The sequence below is a fragment of the Drosophila gunungcola genome (assembly GCF_025200985.1).
Source record: "Drosophila gunungcola strain Sukarami chromosome X unlocalized genomic scaffold, Dgunungcola_SK_2 000049F, whole genome shotgun sequence".
NCBI lineage: Eukaryota > Metazoa > Arthropoda > Insecta > Diptera > Drosophilidae > Drosophila > Drosophila gunungcola.
Genome location: NW_026453193.1, coordinates 372,283 through 389,750, shown reverse-complemented (window position 1 = coordinate 389,750; position 17,468 = coordinate 372,283). Strand labels below are relative to the sequence as shown.

General features: G+C 38.9%; 1 protein-coding gene across 1 annotated transcript in view; it reads left to right on the top strand.

The window, feature by feature from the left end:
- The window catches only part of LOC128261022 (pneumococcal serine-rich repeat protein), a 51,987-nt gene that overhangs the window by 26,089 nt on the left and 8,430 nt on the right, over window positions 1–17,468 (top strand). The window contains 13 exon segments of the mRNA XM_052994432.1: window positions 7,890–7,934; window positions 10,560–10,695; window positions 11,246–11,449; window positions 12,436–12,543; window positions 12,599–12,742; window positions 12,798–12,953; window positions 13,488–13,618; window positions 13,904–13,991; window positions 14,779–14,928; window positions 14,992–15,108; window positions 15,110–15,393; window positions 16,071–16,457; window positions 17,158–17,377. Of these exon segments, the coding sequence (XP_052850392.1) occupies window positions 7,890–7,934; window positions 10,560–10,695; window positions 11,246–11,449; window positions 12,436–12,543; window positions 12,599–12,742; window positions 12,798–12,953; window positions 13,488–13,618; window positions 13,904–13,991; window positions 14,779–14,928; window positions 14,992–15,108; window positions 15,110–15,393; window positions 16,071–16,457; window positions 17,158–17,377 (2,170 nt within the window).

Here is a 17,468-nt window from a genome sequence, read left to right as displayed (position 1 = left end):
TAAACATAGAAACATTATATGCTCATTAGGTTTTGCTTAGTAATTATAAAAATGTTGCGCTCTTACAAAAATCTTCTCTTCTAAAAAATATAAATAATGTCTTTAGACAGTGATAAATACTTTAGAAAATTGTAAATATTTTTTATCAGCAATTTAAACATGTTCAGAAACTATGCTCATTTTTTAAAGTCTTCTATCTTATATTGACTGTGTTTATGTTGCTAATTATTTTTTAATTGTATCGTAAAGTAATGATCTATCTATGAATATTTTATACGAAACTAGATTTTTCCAAAAAATGATTTTTGTTTGTGAAAAAATCAAAAATAAATGTAATATATTACCTCAAGTTAAATTTCGTAGGCTAAAGCCTGGCTTCAGAGCGCATTTTTTCGCTCAGTGCAAGACACCCCGACACGTGTAAAATAAAAGTTAAGAGCGGAGAAAAAAACGAAAAGGAGCATAACAAAGATGATTTATTCAAATCGTGCCAAGTTGTTAACAAACACATGAACATAATCCGGCTCTGCTTGTCCTGCAGTCCGCAAACACATACTTACACACTTGCACACCTACACACACACACAACCACTTTCTCATACAAACACAACACAGCCATACTTGTGCAGTAACAGTAACTACATATACATAGACACGTGCCGTAAGCGTAATTGATAAATGTGTAGCATACTTTGTTGGGCTTCGCTCGCCTTGACAGCTTTTGTACTCTGTATTTGATCAACCGCAAGCGACATCACATCCGTACTCGCATCCGTATACGTAAGACAAGGACCAGAAGAACCAACAAGCCCGATTCAATTAAATAAAATTAGCAATTAGCAAGTCCAACCCCCCCTCCCCTTCTCCCTTGCTCTACATACGTCCATGCGAATCCATGCGGTCGGAACTGGATTCTTGCGAAATGCGAATTGAAATGAAATCTGAATGGGAATGTGAATGCGAATGCGAATGGGACATCAAAAGTTTCCAGTTTGGGTTTTGGTTAATCAAATCAGGAGTCTTAAATCCGATTGGTAGAATCCCTGTACAAGGACAGTGCGTTTCGCAGCAGTAGGGCTGAAAGATTTAGTTATAGTTTGCAAGCATATATTTAAAATGCCCATTCGTTTTATTTTTAAACTTTTGTTTATGCTTTCTTTTATTGCTAAAATTTATGATATTAATAGATTAAGTTTTATAAAATAGCTACTATACATCCAGACAAAAAAAATCGAAATATTTCCTTTCGTGAAAAGATTATTTTAAAAGAAAGAATGATTATTTTAGTCTTATAAGGTACTTGAATTCTTTAATATTTAATTTAATGAACTGCAGTCCTATTAATAACAGACTTGGTTTGATAGATTTTTTTTCTGAGTGCAATAATAAATATTTCATTCTTCCAATTTATAAGAATTTTAAAATAATTTTAAATTTAAAATATTGAAAATTAAAAATTTTTTTGAAAGTGTCGTAAATCTTAAGCTTGCCTTTCTGCTATAAAACGCGCCGTTAAGGGAGACAATTTTTAGTGAATGTTGAGATTGTGGTTTCAACATTTTTTCTTTTGCAGTTGAATGGAGCTGTCGCTCAGGCAGACACACTCGCACACACACCCACACACACACACACAGGGGCAACTTTTGTTTGTGTTTATTGCGCCTTTGTGGTGGCAAAAGGGAAATAAGCAATGACAATTAGCCGGGATTGCCCATGTCCGTGCTGTGTGTGTGTGCGAGTGTGCCGGGGTGTCACAGTGTCCGCCTGTCAGGGTGTGTGTGTGTGTGTACATGATTTCATTAATTAACTCGACTCGGGCAAACAAAGGCAGCGGAAAAGGAAGCAGGAGGCCGAGTCGACCTCCCAGGGGACAGAAGTTGACAACTCTTTGGCCTAATGCGCCCTCGACGGGCTAATCTTCGGGTACACGAATCCACTCAGCTCCACTCCAGAATGAAACCATGAAACCATGAACCACCACAACCACACTGAGCCACGGCTGCCACTTTCAGAATGCTAATGTGCCAGGGCAAACAATTTAATCAAGAGCGCAACATTAATAAAAAGCAACAAAAAATTGCCTCGAAAGAAGATCCTAAGTAATCAAAACATGCTTCCATTTTTGCCTAGTCGTCAAATTTGCCCTATTTGTTTTAATAGAATTTCTATGCATTTATCTGTTATATATATATATTTAAATACAATTTAGTGCTATATTTTGTTATGGGTTTTTTATAATATGTCAAATAGTTAAACTTATTTTTACATATAACTATGCTGAAGTGTGGCTATATTTTGTGATGGGTTCTTAATAATTTATTATTTTATTTTTTATTTTAATCTCTTTTCTGTAAAAGGAATGAACATATTTGCGAGCGGTTTTCACCGTATATTTTTTATGACATAGGCCATTATTTATTTGTTTATTGTATAATTGTTTAAATTATATAAATGATTATAAATATGCAATAGTATTCCATATGAAAATATCTAGTTTTTATAAGACCCAATAGTTATTATAATTTATTTCAAGACATAATATTTTTGTACTGTTCAACATCTTTGATATAAGGTTTGTTCTGAGAGTGTTGCGATTTATAATTTTAAAAATGAAAGCAACCAATAAGTTTATATTATTAAAAATATATAAAATAATACAAAACAAGTGGCAGTCAGTGGCTCGTTTCCCTCCGATATTGCATGTTATAATCAGAGTATCCACTTCTCGCATCGCTCGATCGGATCGTGACCACATACATGAATGTAGATCCGGCAGCTCCTCGCTGGCCAGTGCGCAGCTGCACCCATGTGGCTGCTCCACCACTAGTTTAAGGTACACAGAGAGGGATAGACTTATTGTGACGCCGGCACACCCGCATCCGCAAACGCATCCGCATCCGCAAACGCATCCGCACCAGGCCCGTCAACGGCGCCAGGTGCGCCTACATGTGAACAGTCCGTCCTCCGACCAGAGCGTCTGTACGCCGGTGGGTCAAAGGTCGCTGCCGGCCATGAAGACCCTCTCCTCGTTCATCAGCGAACATCCCGAGGAGCTGGCAGCGGTGGCGGCGGCGGCGGCGGAGGATCGGGATCGGAACCAGGACCACGACCAGGACCAGGTTCGGAGTGGCGCCTCCAATGGCCAGCAGCAGACAACGAAGTGGAAGAGCCTGCGGGCCGTGATGGCCTACTACTGCTCCCTGAGGCGCATCAAGAGGAACGTTGCCAACCACCCACACCCACCCACAAATCCCGTTTCAGTGTTTCCGTATTGCGTTCGCGCGTTTTGCTAGCTCTAGTCAACTAATCACTGCACAGAGAAAAAATGTCACCAAAATTGGCCATCCATTTGGTTGCTATTTTTAATAATTCAAAAATGTTCCTCTTAGACTGATTTTCCAATAAAATATAAAACACTTTAATAGTTTGTTAATTTATTTTAAATATATAAATCATACATCTAATAGTTATAGAGCATTAAATATTAGGCTAGATTAGCTTGAATTTATATTGCTTAGCGATTTTATACAATTTTGACAGTATTACTTTTTAGAAGTTAAATTAAATTATTATATTTTAGGACCTTTAATTAATGATAAGTAATATTTTAAGCAATCACTCCAATAACGTGTTGCCGTTTTAAGCATCTATGCTTTTATATTGAATTTAATTTTTAAAATCTTCAAAGTTTTCAAAGAAATTTGTAAGCTTTTAAATTATTTTAGGCTATTTATTTATAATGGAGTAGTAACTTATACTGAAATCATGATTCAATGAAATTGAGGTGGCCAAATGTAATGTTTTTTCTCTGTGCACCTGTATATGTGTGTGTAAAATCTCTTTGCGTGCGTGTGCGTGTGTGCGTGAGAGAATCCTGGCTCTTGCTAACCTCAGCACCACAACCACCAGCACCGAAAGTGAAGTCCTTGATCAGACCCCCGATAATCGATATGTACTAACCCATTCACTAACGCTCATCGATCGCTCGCCCTCTCTCTCTTTCTCATGCTCTCTCTCTCTCTCTCTCGCCTAACAACGTACTAATCCGAAAACGTAGTGTATGAACTTATGTGTAATCTAATATATAACCCATATATCATTGATGTGTAAGCGAATGCCAGACCTCTCTCAACTCTCAACTCTGAACTAAAACTGAACTCAAAAATCGCCTGCTCGCCCGTTCGTCAACTTTATCCCACTGTGTCTATCGACCCCCTTCCAACCACCCTCCCCCAACCCCTCACCTACTCTACAGTTAAGCCTCGTTGAGTTTTCTTGAAAAACTTTTCCAAGACTTTAGACCCCCCCAACCTAAACCCCCCCCACGACTTTACTCATTTAACAAGTGTTGGAAAGCGTTTGACGGGAATTTGCATTTATTAGCCATATGCATAAGATATGTATGCATGTTCCTCTGGGGGGAGGTAACACTGTACTGTACCCGCCAAACGGGGAAAGTGGTGTCTTGGCTGGGTATACATTTTACCACTTTCTGTTCTAGTTTCGGTTCATTTTTGGCAAAGGGCAACTTAAAAAGTTTGCCCCAGCTAAACAAGTTGATGCCAACACACACGCATACACATTTTAACTTACTCACACTCACACACACCCTCTCAAGCACACACACAGACACATATTCTTATAAGTAAGGGTGTAAGAGGAACTTTTGGTTGAAAAATCTCAGCAAACAGCCAAAGTTAAAGTGGCTTTTGTTGGTGTGCGTTTGAATCGATATGTTTAAGCTGCCGACTGCAATGTAGGCGAACTTTTGACACAAATACACTAGCACACACACACACACACACACACACAAACACACACACAGAGAAAGAAAAGCGTTGATACAGTGACGTACGCTGGGGGTTGCATTACCCTTCTCAAGATACAAAACCTAAATTAAGTTCCAATTAGACTGCATTAAATGAAAATTTCCTATCAAAAATATATAATGGCAAAATATATATAAACTATGAAAAGGCCATTTTTAAATACTTGAGAAATTTTTATAATATTGATATATTAGTTATCGATACAACATTTATACATCGCTTTTTTATAGTAATACTTTTCGCTTGATATTTTAAAGTCGATAAAGGCACCTAGATATATGTATCCAAGGAAATATATACATATATATATTAACATACCTATTAAACACTTGGGAATACCTCCTTATTGTTCCTCCCCCTGAAGGAATCCCAGCATACGCCACTGGCACAGACACACCACGTTGCGCCTATGCATATGGCAATGCTACGAAGTCCGCCCACCACCCACCGCCCGGCTTCTCCTTTGGCATTGTGCATGCAAAATGGGAAATTGCCTTCTGACTGACAACTTACAAAGAATTTGAATTTAGAAAATTGCAAATTTATGTAGAAGCCAAGTGAACACAATACACTCAATGGTAACCTAGAATTTATGCACCCTCTTGGACCGATTGGTTGTCAGCATCCACATTTCCTATTTTTGGCCAGCGAAAAGGGATGCATGTGGCAACAGTGAGGCCTCCTACATATATTCCACCTACCCAAAGTAACCACTACCCTCCCTGCCGAATTCTGCCCCAGTTCTGCGGTTAGGTAATTCCCTAACAAGCATCTCTGATTCTCTGATTTGCAATCAAATTCATTTGTTCGATCCGGCAATTGTGTTTTGATTTGCAAGCACTTGAAATGCGACTCACATCCGGTGGCTTCCGATATTTTCGTCTTTATTGCATTGTCAGCAGCTCAAGTTGCTCATTAACTAGGATGACCCAAATAATTGGGGTATTAGTTACGGCTAATAAGCCACATACACGCTCAGGAGGTGTCGCAAAAAATCGCAGTCAGGCAATTTACGAGCAGGAGTCTGGTTTAAGTGTCACGGAAATGTTTTTGGGTGGGTTTTAAAACTGTTCTCCTTTACGTGACAAGCGGGTTTTACTGGTTTTATAGTGGGCTGGATTTGCAGAAGTACTTTTATTTTTTGGTAGAAATTACTATCATAATAATTTGCTAATCATTCATTGATCCTTTATCAACTTAAGTTAACGTTACCTTTTAAATGGTTGTTAAAAATAAATATTTGCAATTTTGTATTTATTTTATAATTTGAAATGATTATTATCTTTCTTAAATAAGAGCTACATATTTAACGCATTCCATTAAAAACAAAAGTACAATCTTATGTTATTTAGCAAGAGGCATATACCCTCGTGTGATTTGCGATTTGCTGAAAATCAAAACAACTGAAGGGAAGATTGCCATAATGAATTTGAAATAAATATCACATTTAGCTGGCTCAGTCCACGGTTTAGCATTTAAAACAAGATTACTTAGGCATTTTTCTCGCCACAATTACTTAAAGCGCATCCGTAGATTTCCGTGACATCCTGCCACGTTTCACAATCAGCCTAGCAGAAAGTGTAGCATACTTCGTGGGGTGTGAAATGTCCCCAGGCGGTTATAGCTTTATCCCCATTGACAATGCTGGGGGTTGGGGCTTTGGGGTGGCAGGAGGGCCGGAGAACGTTGTCCAAATGACTCGGCGGAATTTTTCAATTGTTATTTCATCTGCCATGTGCGGCCAGTCAGTCAAGTGGCGAACCAAGCGATGGTTTAGCATTCCGGCCGGTCATTCACAGCTTGCGGCCAACAGGCCACCAACATCGAAAACCGAAAACCGAAAACCGTAAACCGAAAAACGATAACCAAAAACAGAGAACCGAGATCCGAGCATTGGGCAGAGGCGTTAATTGAAATCCGGCTTAGGAACCGAATCGACGGTTAACCCGAGGCACCCCAAAGCGGACATCATGCAGCCATTAAACAATAACACTTTTAGCCCACCACACATGGGCCAGCAAACAAACAAACAAACACACAAACACACACGCTGGACAAACAGGAGAGTCCTTTAACATTTCGCTGGATGATTTGTGGTGCAATAAAGAATGCCATTTAATACCGGGCCCAGCTCTTTAACCTTTTCAAACCCGATTCGAATCGAATCGAATCGAATCGCATCGAAAAATGAGGAACGAAAAGGGGGAATTGGCAAGGGCCAAAACTAACAAGCTCATTCTCAATTTATATTAAATCGAAAGTCCACAAATGGTTCAGCTGACCCCAAAACAACAATGGGGTCATCCACAGATATACGCACACGTACGCGCATTAATACACAAACATATATTCAGTGGCGTGGGCGGGGGGTTTTGGGCTTACTACTAATTTTCCGTTTGATTAAATGTAAGAAATGCTCTGGGAATGTAGTTCGAAAGGTATATTTGTATCTTACAAAATGCAGGAGTTTTAAAATAATTCAGACCAAGTTATTTAAATGGTCAACTAAGTTAAATACAAATAAATAAAACATGTCAAAGGGAATTAAATAAACAATTTCATTAAAACCCTCTTTTAATAAAGTCCAGTGGGTGCCGCTGAATATGTGTAATAGTAGTGTATATATGCTATGGAGCGTGGTAATCTTATCGTGCAGCAAGCCTTTTTCCGCTTGGCTTGGAAACGGAATGGGCAGTGATGGGTTAAAAGGAAGGCCCGTATCACCCAGTTGTGAGTGTGTGTGTGTGTCTCATTCTATCTGTGCGTGTGTGCGTTCGTCTCACTCTCACCCTCTTCCACCCCGCCCTCTCTCCCTCTCTTTATATATTATATATACCTTCCTCTCTTTCTGTTGGTCACTTTGCCAATCTATTTCTATCGAAGTCTCTTACTATTTTGCCATCTTGAAAACGAATTACAAAACAAATTAAATCAATCAAAATGAATACAAAACAAAAATATGTTAAACAACAAAATAAACAAAAACAAAATAAGCACAACAAAACAGCAAACAAAAAAAAAAAACAAACAAAAAATGAAATACTTTCGAAACTCGTTTAGGAAATCGCGTATCGGAGATGGAGCTTCAGATCCAGATTCCGATTGGTAAGTTTATTTTCTTGCGTTCCTTATGATTTCTCGGTTTTGTCTCTGCACACTCACACACACATACACAAAACCCACCCGAAACAGACACAGAAACAGATAATACTGACACACAGACGCATAGCTTTGTTCTGCTTTTGATTTGATTATGTTTGTGATTATGATGATAATGATGATGATGGTCTGTTGCTGTTAATGATGAATATGATGCATAATGACGATGATCGGCATGTGCGCGCTTTGCATTTGAATAGGCCGCAAAACAGCAACATCGAAACCAACATATAAACCATATATACATACATATATATAGTACATATATAGAGTAGGGTTTTGGCGTTGCAAAGAGCCGAGGTCCAAAACCGCAGCTCCATTACACTCCAGTCACACCCTGTAAAAAGTCACAAAAGTAGGGGGCATATACACCCTAAACAACTAATACACAACCACCCACAACCACCCACACCCACCTACACCCACTCAAACACCCATACTGACGGCAACCACACCTATAGCTATCATTGTTTTCCTTTGATTTTTCTTTCGTTTAGCTAACTGCATTGCTACCAAATCGCTTTCGTTTTTCGTACCTCATCGTGTACCACACGACGTATGCGTAATAAATTAGCCATCGCTGTAAATAGACCAATGAAATCTAGCTAAATCAAAATAAACAAACCGAAAAAACAAAAAAATGCAAAACCGAAATTAAAACAAAGCAAACTCTAAACGAAAAAAAAAAAAACATTTATTCCGTAGCCTGGCATTTTGATATGCTAAATGCGAATAATAATTGTGCATAAATTAAGCCCAACCAAACAATCAATTAACGCATCAGCAACACCCCCCAATTGAACTGTACATAAGCAATGTATATATATACCTATATAAAAATAGACATCATGCAAATAAACACCTAGTACTAGATGCTATAGCAGAACAGACGATTGAATGGCGACCCTGAGCGGCTTGAGCAAAAGTTTAAAGTGGTAAAACCTGATTCCCCTCCCCGGATTCCCCGACCCCCAATAATTCCCCATCCACGTAGTCGTACGATAGTCCTAGATCGAGTTCGTATATACTCGTAGTGCGTAGCTATACTCTGGCAAATGTGGGAGTGCTAAAAAAATAATGGCAATAGCAAATTTTAAGTCTGCTTTTGTATTTTTTAGGTACATAAATAACAATCCTTATTGATTGATGACGGTTAGGTTTACCAAATTCAGCTCTTTAAGCTTTATAAATGATTTCAGGACATTAAATGTGATTAATGTGTGTGTTTTTAAAGGGAAATGCAAGCGCAGAAATGTTGCTGGCTGATTTCAGATCACTTCAGAGTGCTCAATGATGTATATAATATATCTTTTGTCCGTTTAAAATTGTTGCACACTTTCATACACCTGAAAACAAATTCAAATCACCCAGATAACTTACCAATAAATGGATATTTTCACCCATTAACTAGACTGTAGTTGAATGTTATTAGTCGAATGCTTAAAATATTTGAGTATTTCATTTAAAGATATTGAACTACTTATTAGGCCAACAATGATACTTGCCGAGGTAACGGCTTAGATTTTCCCCACCGATTAAAATAATTATGTATTCTAGCACATTTGCGAGAGTGCCGTAAGCTTCGGATTGCCGAAGAAAATTTTACTTTTCGTTTGTTTTAATTTCCCCTTAATTGTGAGAAAGTTTTCAGTTTCAACGAAACGAGAAAAGCTCACCTGGCAGACAATTTAACACTTTTCGCCTGTGGCCAAGAGCTATTTTTATCGATGGCGGAAAATTCTTGGCCACTTTCATCCTCCTTCCTTTCTCTTATATCTCTCTCTCTGTCTTTCGCTCTGTCTGTCTCTGTCTCGCTGCGCTGCTCTTCTGCTGCTGCTCAAATTGTTTTCCAATTGCAATTTTCCTCATTTTCCTTGTCGATTGCATAACGCCTATGATTGTTATTTCGTTTGATTACATTTGATTCGATTTGAGTTTAGTTGATTTCGTTTGCGACTCGAACACGTCTTACGTTTGTAGCTGGTAGTAAATGGCGATAATATAGATTATAAGAATAACTATACATCATATATCTGTATATCTATATATTAATATGCATGCACATAGACCTCATCTATATTTCTCTCTGTCTCTCTCTCTATTTTACGTTGTGCGTTTCCATTTCCGTTTCCGTTTCACCTTAATGTTAGCGTTACCGTTACCGTTACCGTTGCGTGCGTTTGCGTTACGGTCTTTTGGGTTCTCCCTTGAATGTTTGTCTTGCCACCAAGTATGCGTAACCATAGCCGTAATCCGTAATATGTAGCCCGTAACCTATAATCCGTAACCCGTAACCCCGTAGCCCGTAAACCGTAACCATAGTTCTCCGTCATCACCAACTAGCGTAAGTGTTTGATGTTTCGTGTTACGTAAGTCATTACGTTCTTAAATAAAAGCACCACCAAGTAACGTGAGCGCACGCTTAGTTGGAATGATCTTTTCAGTTGCCCCCCTTAAGAGCCCCCCTCTTTTGAATTCCTTTAAATAGTCAGTAGTTCGTTGTGTGAGACAATCCCTTGTGAACCTCCCGTCCCAGGACAGCCCCAACTGATTGGTTTCTATCAAAAACAGGACACGATCGAACCAGCGCTGGATGAAGCTGCGCACCACCGTGCAGATCTCGTCGGCGATACAGAAGAAACCACCGCTTAAGCGCGAAGACTCCTTCCTGAAGCGTTTCTCGACTAGACAGATACCCGAAACACAGGTAAGTGGTTTATTCTCGTGGTTCCCAAGGTGTCTCTGGAGACTTTAAGGAAACGAACAACGGGGGAATATATTTCATGGCCTAGTTTCATTTAATAAAATATAAAATTCTCTGCATTTTTAAAGATTTTAAAAAGAAAACTAAAACAAATCATTGTAGTTGAATAAATCCTTTTAAATCGTTTTTATGCAATTTATGCAATTACATAACTTATACAGAGGCAGAAATCATAAATTCGAAAAAAAAACATTTAAATATTTTAAAAGAACTAATCTATTCCCTAATGTAGGGCCAAAACGTTTATTTATTAATGGACCTTAAGTCAATATACATATGCTTTAAAATCGATGAATAAAGTATTAAAGCTCAGACAATATAATTGATTTTAAAACTAAATTCATATTGAAATGTCGTGCAGACTATAATATTTTGTTTGGTTATTGCTATTAGTCCAAATATCAGTCTAAATATTGTCTGAACATCTCTTAAGAGCACCGCAAGTATATAGATATGAGATTTTTGAATACCATTTTAATGGTTATAATTTTAGGAAACTGTTGAAGATACGGGTTCAGAAAGTGCCTCTGGTGACGTCGACAAGAGTGTTAAACGACGGCGACGCTATCTGCAGAAACGACGATCCGTTGTTAATCCAGATGAAAATTTTTACTTCTATTGGTTAATGATGTTAACTGTATGTGTTCTATATAATCTATGGACCCTAATTGTGAGGCAGAGCTTTCCTGAACTGCAGGTAAGTTTTGCGCTGCGTTTTCTTCATCAGTTTATCAGTACCCTGTTTTTTCTTTCAACCATTCAACATTTACTGTTTACCACTTGCCCATTTTGCCCAGTTGCCCTTCAAAGGCGAAGGTAGGTCCTTTGTTCGGCCTTTGTTTGGGGCAACACCCTTTTGTCATTTCACTCCAAGAGTGGGTTGTAATGGATGTTGACTCCCAGTCCCTGGCCAGTCCCATCGTAATGACCCACTTCTAACTAACTGGGCACGTTGGCTGGCATAACTGGCATGGCACTCTTTTTGTCATGGCTAAAAAAAAAAAAAGAAAAAAAAAAGGGGAAAATGGGTAAATGGGGAAAGAGCATCTCCGGTTCACCTGTCGCAAGTCCCGAAAATTATCCGTTTTTATCTGTTTGCTGCCGTTCTTTGCCTTGTAATGACTGAATTATAAGACACGCAGCCAGGCCTGGGCAAATGTTTGTTTATGGGCCCGTTAGCTGGTGTTTGTCATCAGATTAGAGCTGGCTACGGTCGGGCAAACAAAAGTCGACTGTGTTGACCTTTAACCCGGCCACAAAAGCCTGTAGTTGAGGCCGCCATTCCACTTTTGTTTCACCCCGCACATTTGCAATTGTCAACTGCATTCCCCATTTAATTGCCCTTGACCTGGTCGTAAAAATAGGCGCACAAGCAGCCTCCTTTTTCACTTAATGTGACTTTTGGTCTTACACCGAAAATAAAGGCAGTAAATAATGGTTAGCCGAGTTGATTAGGTTGAGTAAACCTCTCACTCTTACTCATTGCTGCAACTTAATCTATATAAGGGGGTGCCATGGAAATCACCATCATCGAAAATAAATCTTAGAAAAAACCCTAGTGGTTTCTGTGATGCACCTAAATCATACATTTTGTTGTCTATTTCATTATGTACGTAAATTTGTTTTTAGTATTTCGATAAAATGCTATATATTAATTATTTCTTGTGGCCTATTTTCGAACAGCAATCTGTGCCCACGTTTTGGCTCATCTGCGATTCGATGACAGATGTTGTATTTATCTTAGATATAATAGTTCAATTACGCACAGGCTATCTGGAGCAGGGCCTAATGGTGAGTACTGAATGTCGGATTACCAGAATTACATGTTTGTTTTGAATCCCTGTAGGTATACGACGACAGGAAGCTGGCCTGCCACTATGTTCACTCGCGCGACTTCATCTTCGACATGATTGCGCTGATACCATTGGATTTGCTGCAGCTCAAGATGGGCACACATCCGCTCTTGCGTTTTACGCGCTTTTTAAAGTCAGTTATTTGCTGGAGCCCAACAATATGGGTGTTAATTTGCTGGCTTTTTATTACAGGTTTATCGATCTGTGAGATTTTATTACATCGTAGAGAGTAGAACAGTTTGGCCAAATTTATGGCGCGTTGTTAACCTAATTCATATCCTGTTAATACTGGCACACTGGTTCGGTTGTTTCTATTTTTTACTTTCCGAGGCGGAGGGTTTCAGGTAGGTTCTAGTCGTACACAAAACTTAAAAAGATACATTATTAAATTATTAAAGCTATTCAAATAAATTCGTTTTAATTATTTCATATAAGCAAAAATAACCATTGAAGTTATTTTTATTCAATGTTTACAACATTTAAAAAATATATATTGAATATACAAATATGAAAATGTGTTTATTTTTTACAACAATTTTGAATATATGTTTGTTTAGAGATTTATATTTAACTATTGTTGCTGAAAAATACACATGTTCAAGAATAATCATCTTACTGTTCTCTTATTTCCACTCATAGCAAACAAATAACACGAACATGAATTTTTTTAAATTGCAAAAGACAAGCCATAATTTGTTATATTATATTATAACTATGTAGCATTGTATCTTAAAGTATTGTAAATAGTTGATTTTTTTCACTAATCAAGTAGAATAAATTATAATTTTAATATTAACGAACGTGGTTCATTGATTTGTGAAAAACACAACCACTTGCATATTTTCCAAGATGTTTCCTTTATATCCCTCTTTTGATCCACAGGGCGATTGGGTCTATCCGTACCGACCCGGGGACTATGCCACCCTGACGCGAAAGTATCTGGGCAGCCTGTACTGGTCGACCCTGACACTGACGACCATTGGGGACCTGCCCACGCCAGAGACGAATGCAGAGTGAGTACGAATGGAAATGTGTAAACATACTACACAAATGGGGCTACTGATATCAAAAGGTTTAAAAATCACTTGTAAAGGTGTCTAAAAGTATGCAACAATATGTTCAAAGTCCTGAAGTCCAAACTAATATTTTACGAAGGACGAATTTATTTATATTACTGCATACTTTTGGGCACTTTTCGGGGGATTTTTGACGAAGGGAGTTCGGAACCCAGTGATTTCTGTTCCAACCCCATTTGTTAACCTGGGGGTCCTGTTTTAATTATCACATTTACCAATCAGACCGAACTTTTCGGTGGACGGCCCTCGATCAATACCGAGGCGTGGCATAAAATCGCGCCTGCTTCAATTCGGCTCTAGCTATGGGTACGGTTTTTACTTATATCCTTCCACGTCTTCGATATCTAGGCAAGGTCAATCAAAACCAGCGAATATCATGCAACTTGTTTGGGGGCTGTCCACCGATTCGTCTGCCTTGGTGTTCTTGTTTTCTAGTTTTGTAATCTATATGTTGCATACTGCCAACCACAAAAGACCGTTTGGCATCAAAGTTTTCGAAAGCGTGCGACAGCCTTAAACAGTTCCATTGATATTTGTGTGTTAACCAAAAGAAAATTGCATAGAATTTACATAAAAATTTGTAACTCACCTCGAGCTTTCGAAAACTTTGATTGAGCTTGCAAGAAATGTTTTGGGGAGAGAAAAAGGGTGGTTGGCTAAAAAAGTTCTTTTCCGTAAAGCAACCTTTGTAAAATATGGTTTTTAAAAAAGTGTGTTTTAAAAATTTGCATTTTGGCACTTGCAATTCCTATATTTCTGTTTTTAATCTCGTTCGTTGCTTATCAGATTTTCTGAATTAAAAAGTGATTTATTAATAAAATGATTTTAAATTTTCCAATAAAATTTTGACCAAGTGAAATTAACAAGTATATGACTTCTCTTTTAGTTGTATTATTACAAATTTGTTATAGAGTATAGCTTTTAGGTTTAGAAATGATACAAATTTTGAGAACGGGTCTGAAAGTAATTTCACAAAAATGGCCTCTAATTGAAATTGACATCGTCGAACCACCCTCTTTCTCTCCGCCACTTGGCTTGATTTGGTGCCCTGCTAATTGATTACCACTCCTCTACTCCTCCACTCCGCCACGCAGATATATTTTACGATCGTCAGCTATTTGATTGGCGTTTTTATCTTCGCCACCATTGTGGGCCAAGTGGGCAATGTGATAACGAACCGAAATGCGAATCGCCTGGAGTTCGAGCGCCTGCTGGATGGGGCCAAGACGTATATGCGGCACCACAAGGTGAGTGCTATTACAGTGTGCCAGTCCATGGAATAACCTGCCAAATCCCCTCAAAAAATTCAGGTGCCCGGAGGGATGAAGCGTCGCGTGCTGCGGTGGTACGACTACAGCTGGTCCCGCGGAAGGATTCAGGGTGGCGGTGACATTAATACCGCACTGGGACTGCTGCCCGACAAGCTGGAAAACCGAACTGGCCTTACACGTCAACCTCAGCGTGCTGAAGAAGGTGACCATTTTCCAAGAGTGCCAGCCCGAGTTTCTGCACGATCTCGTGCTCAAGATGAAGGCCTACATCTTCACCCCAGGCGACTCCATCTGTCGCAAGGGCGAGGTGGCACGCGAGATGTTCATCATCGCCGACGGCATCCTGGAGGTCCTTAGCGAGACGGGCAAGGTCCTGACGACCATGAAGGCCGGCGACTTCTTTGGCGAGATCGGCATCCTCAATCTGGATGGGCTGAACAAGTGAGTGCAGGCCTGCAAATGTGCGAATTTCACTTTGCTCATATTAATATTGTTGTACATGGACATTTATGGCACATCAGATAGATATTTTTGTTTGTACATACATACTTTTGCCTTTAATCACAAATTGTATACGTGTTGTATGAGTAATTTTAAGACCATAGAGCAACGCATGAAACTTAAAACAATTTTTTTTAATACACTTATCTCAGAATCAGAAAAAGAACCCGAATGGGCACGTTAGGCGTTCTTCTTAATTAATTGTTTATATATAAACTATATATACATAGTTCTTTTGCATCTTAGAAGTAATAAATTATTTTATTAGTCTCACAATAAATTATATTGTTTACAAAGCAAAAAAAAAAAATATTTTGTCTTCATTTGATATAATATTTAATATCACAAATTTGATACTGATATTTAAATTAATGCTGGCAATCTACACTGATAAATAAACGTAGTATATCCAAATATTCTGTACTCAATTTAAATAGTTTTCGCTTTGATTTTTATCCATTGCGGTTTTTAGTTATCCATTTTTTTTAGCAAATATAATGAATTCACTGGCCTTGCAACAGTTTCTCTTTGTTTTAGCACTAAAATAGTTAACCAGCAATAGTTTTTCATTAAGTCCTTCGTGAGTTCAATAAATTAACTTATTTTCCATATTACAGACGTACGGCGGATGTGCGGTCCGTGGGCTATTCGGAGCTGTTCTCGCTGTCCCGCGAGGATGTCCTGGCCGCCATGAAGGACTACCCGGACGCCCAGGAGATTCTGCAGACCCTCGGCCGCAAGCGGCTCATGGAGGTGCGCTGCGTGAACAAGAAGTACGCAAAGGCGCAGAGCGACAAGGAGGCGGCGGCCTATGCGGCGGCCCATCCGCACCACCACCAGGGTCACCAGGGCCATCAAGGTCACCAGGGCCATCAGGGGCACCAGGGGCACCACCAGGGCCAGGTGCACCAGAGCGACAGCAGCGAGAACAGTGCCTCCAAGAAGATCGTGGACAAGCTGAAGCACGACGTCAAGGGCTTCCGGAATGTCCTTAAAAAGTCCAGGTGGGGTTTTTGCAAAAATTCACGGACTAGCTCCTAAGATCACGACCTTAACTAATTTCAGTTTTGATTGGCTTAGTAGGTTTTAATTTGAGTGACAAACTATTCCAGCATGATTTTAACAATTTTTAAAAAACATACAAATTTATAAAAATTTAAAACCTTTTTCTAAACTATTTTTACATGAATTTTAAGCTATTGGGTATGAACAAATTTCTCAACCGGATGAGTATTAAATTAAATTCAAACAAAAGTTTCAAAATATAACTTGTGTGGTTTACAAATAAGGGCTTAGACTACATTTTTAAACACTTCAGTATAGAAATAAAATTAATATATTATTTAGTATGAAATTAATACTTAATTATACCCCAAACTATTGAAATACAGAATACGAGTTTTTCACATAATACACAAATATATATCAGCTTTAAATATAGCTTATTGATTAAATTGAACAAAATTGTTGTCTTTAAAATAGCTATGGACAGAATACATTTATTTGCACTAAATTATTATCAAATAATTTATTTTTTTTTTAGTGGTGATTATTTAATATCGAAAGTATCATTTTAAAACTTTCATGTAAAATGAATGAACAAAATGAATTAAGTTTTGATAAGTACTCTTTCGCAATTACCTACTTTAAATGGCAGGGGACAAGACTTTGATTTTAGATTCTTTTATTTTCTTTGCCCGGCAGGACCTCGCGTAAAAGCGACGAGTCCCTGGAGATGCAGCCGCTGCACAACACCTCGCCCCGCGGCAGCAAGATCCTGCTGAAGCGCATGTCGCGGGTGAGATCGGACGAGAAGGACGCGGATAGCGCCGAGGCCAAGGACGAGTTGCACGACAAGACGCCCAGCCCCATTGGGGCGGGGCTGCCGCTGCTGCAGCGCCTGCGGCTGCTCAAGGAAAAGCAGGTGAGTGGGCCAGACCAGGCCAGGCCAAGTGGGAAGCCATCAGATCCATCTCCAGATTCTCCAGAGTCTCCATCACCCATCACTCGCGGCA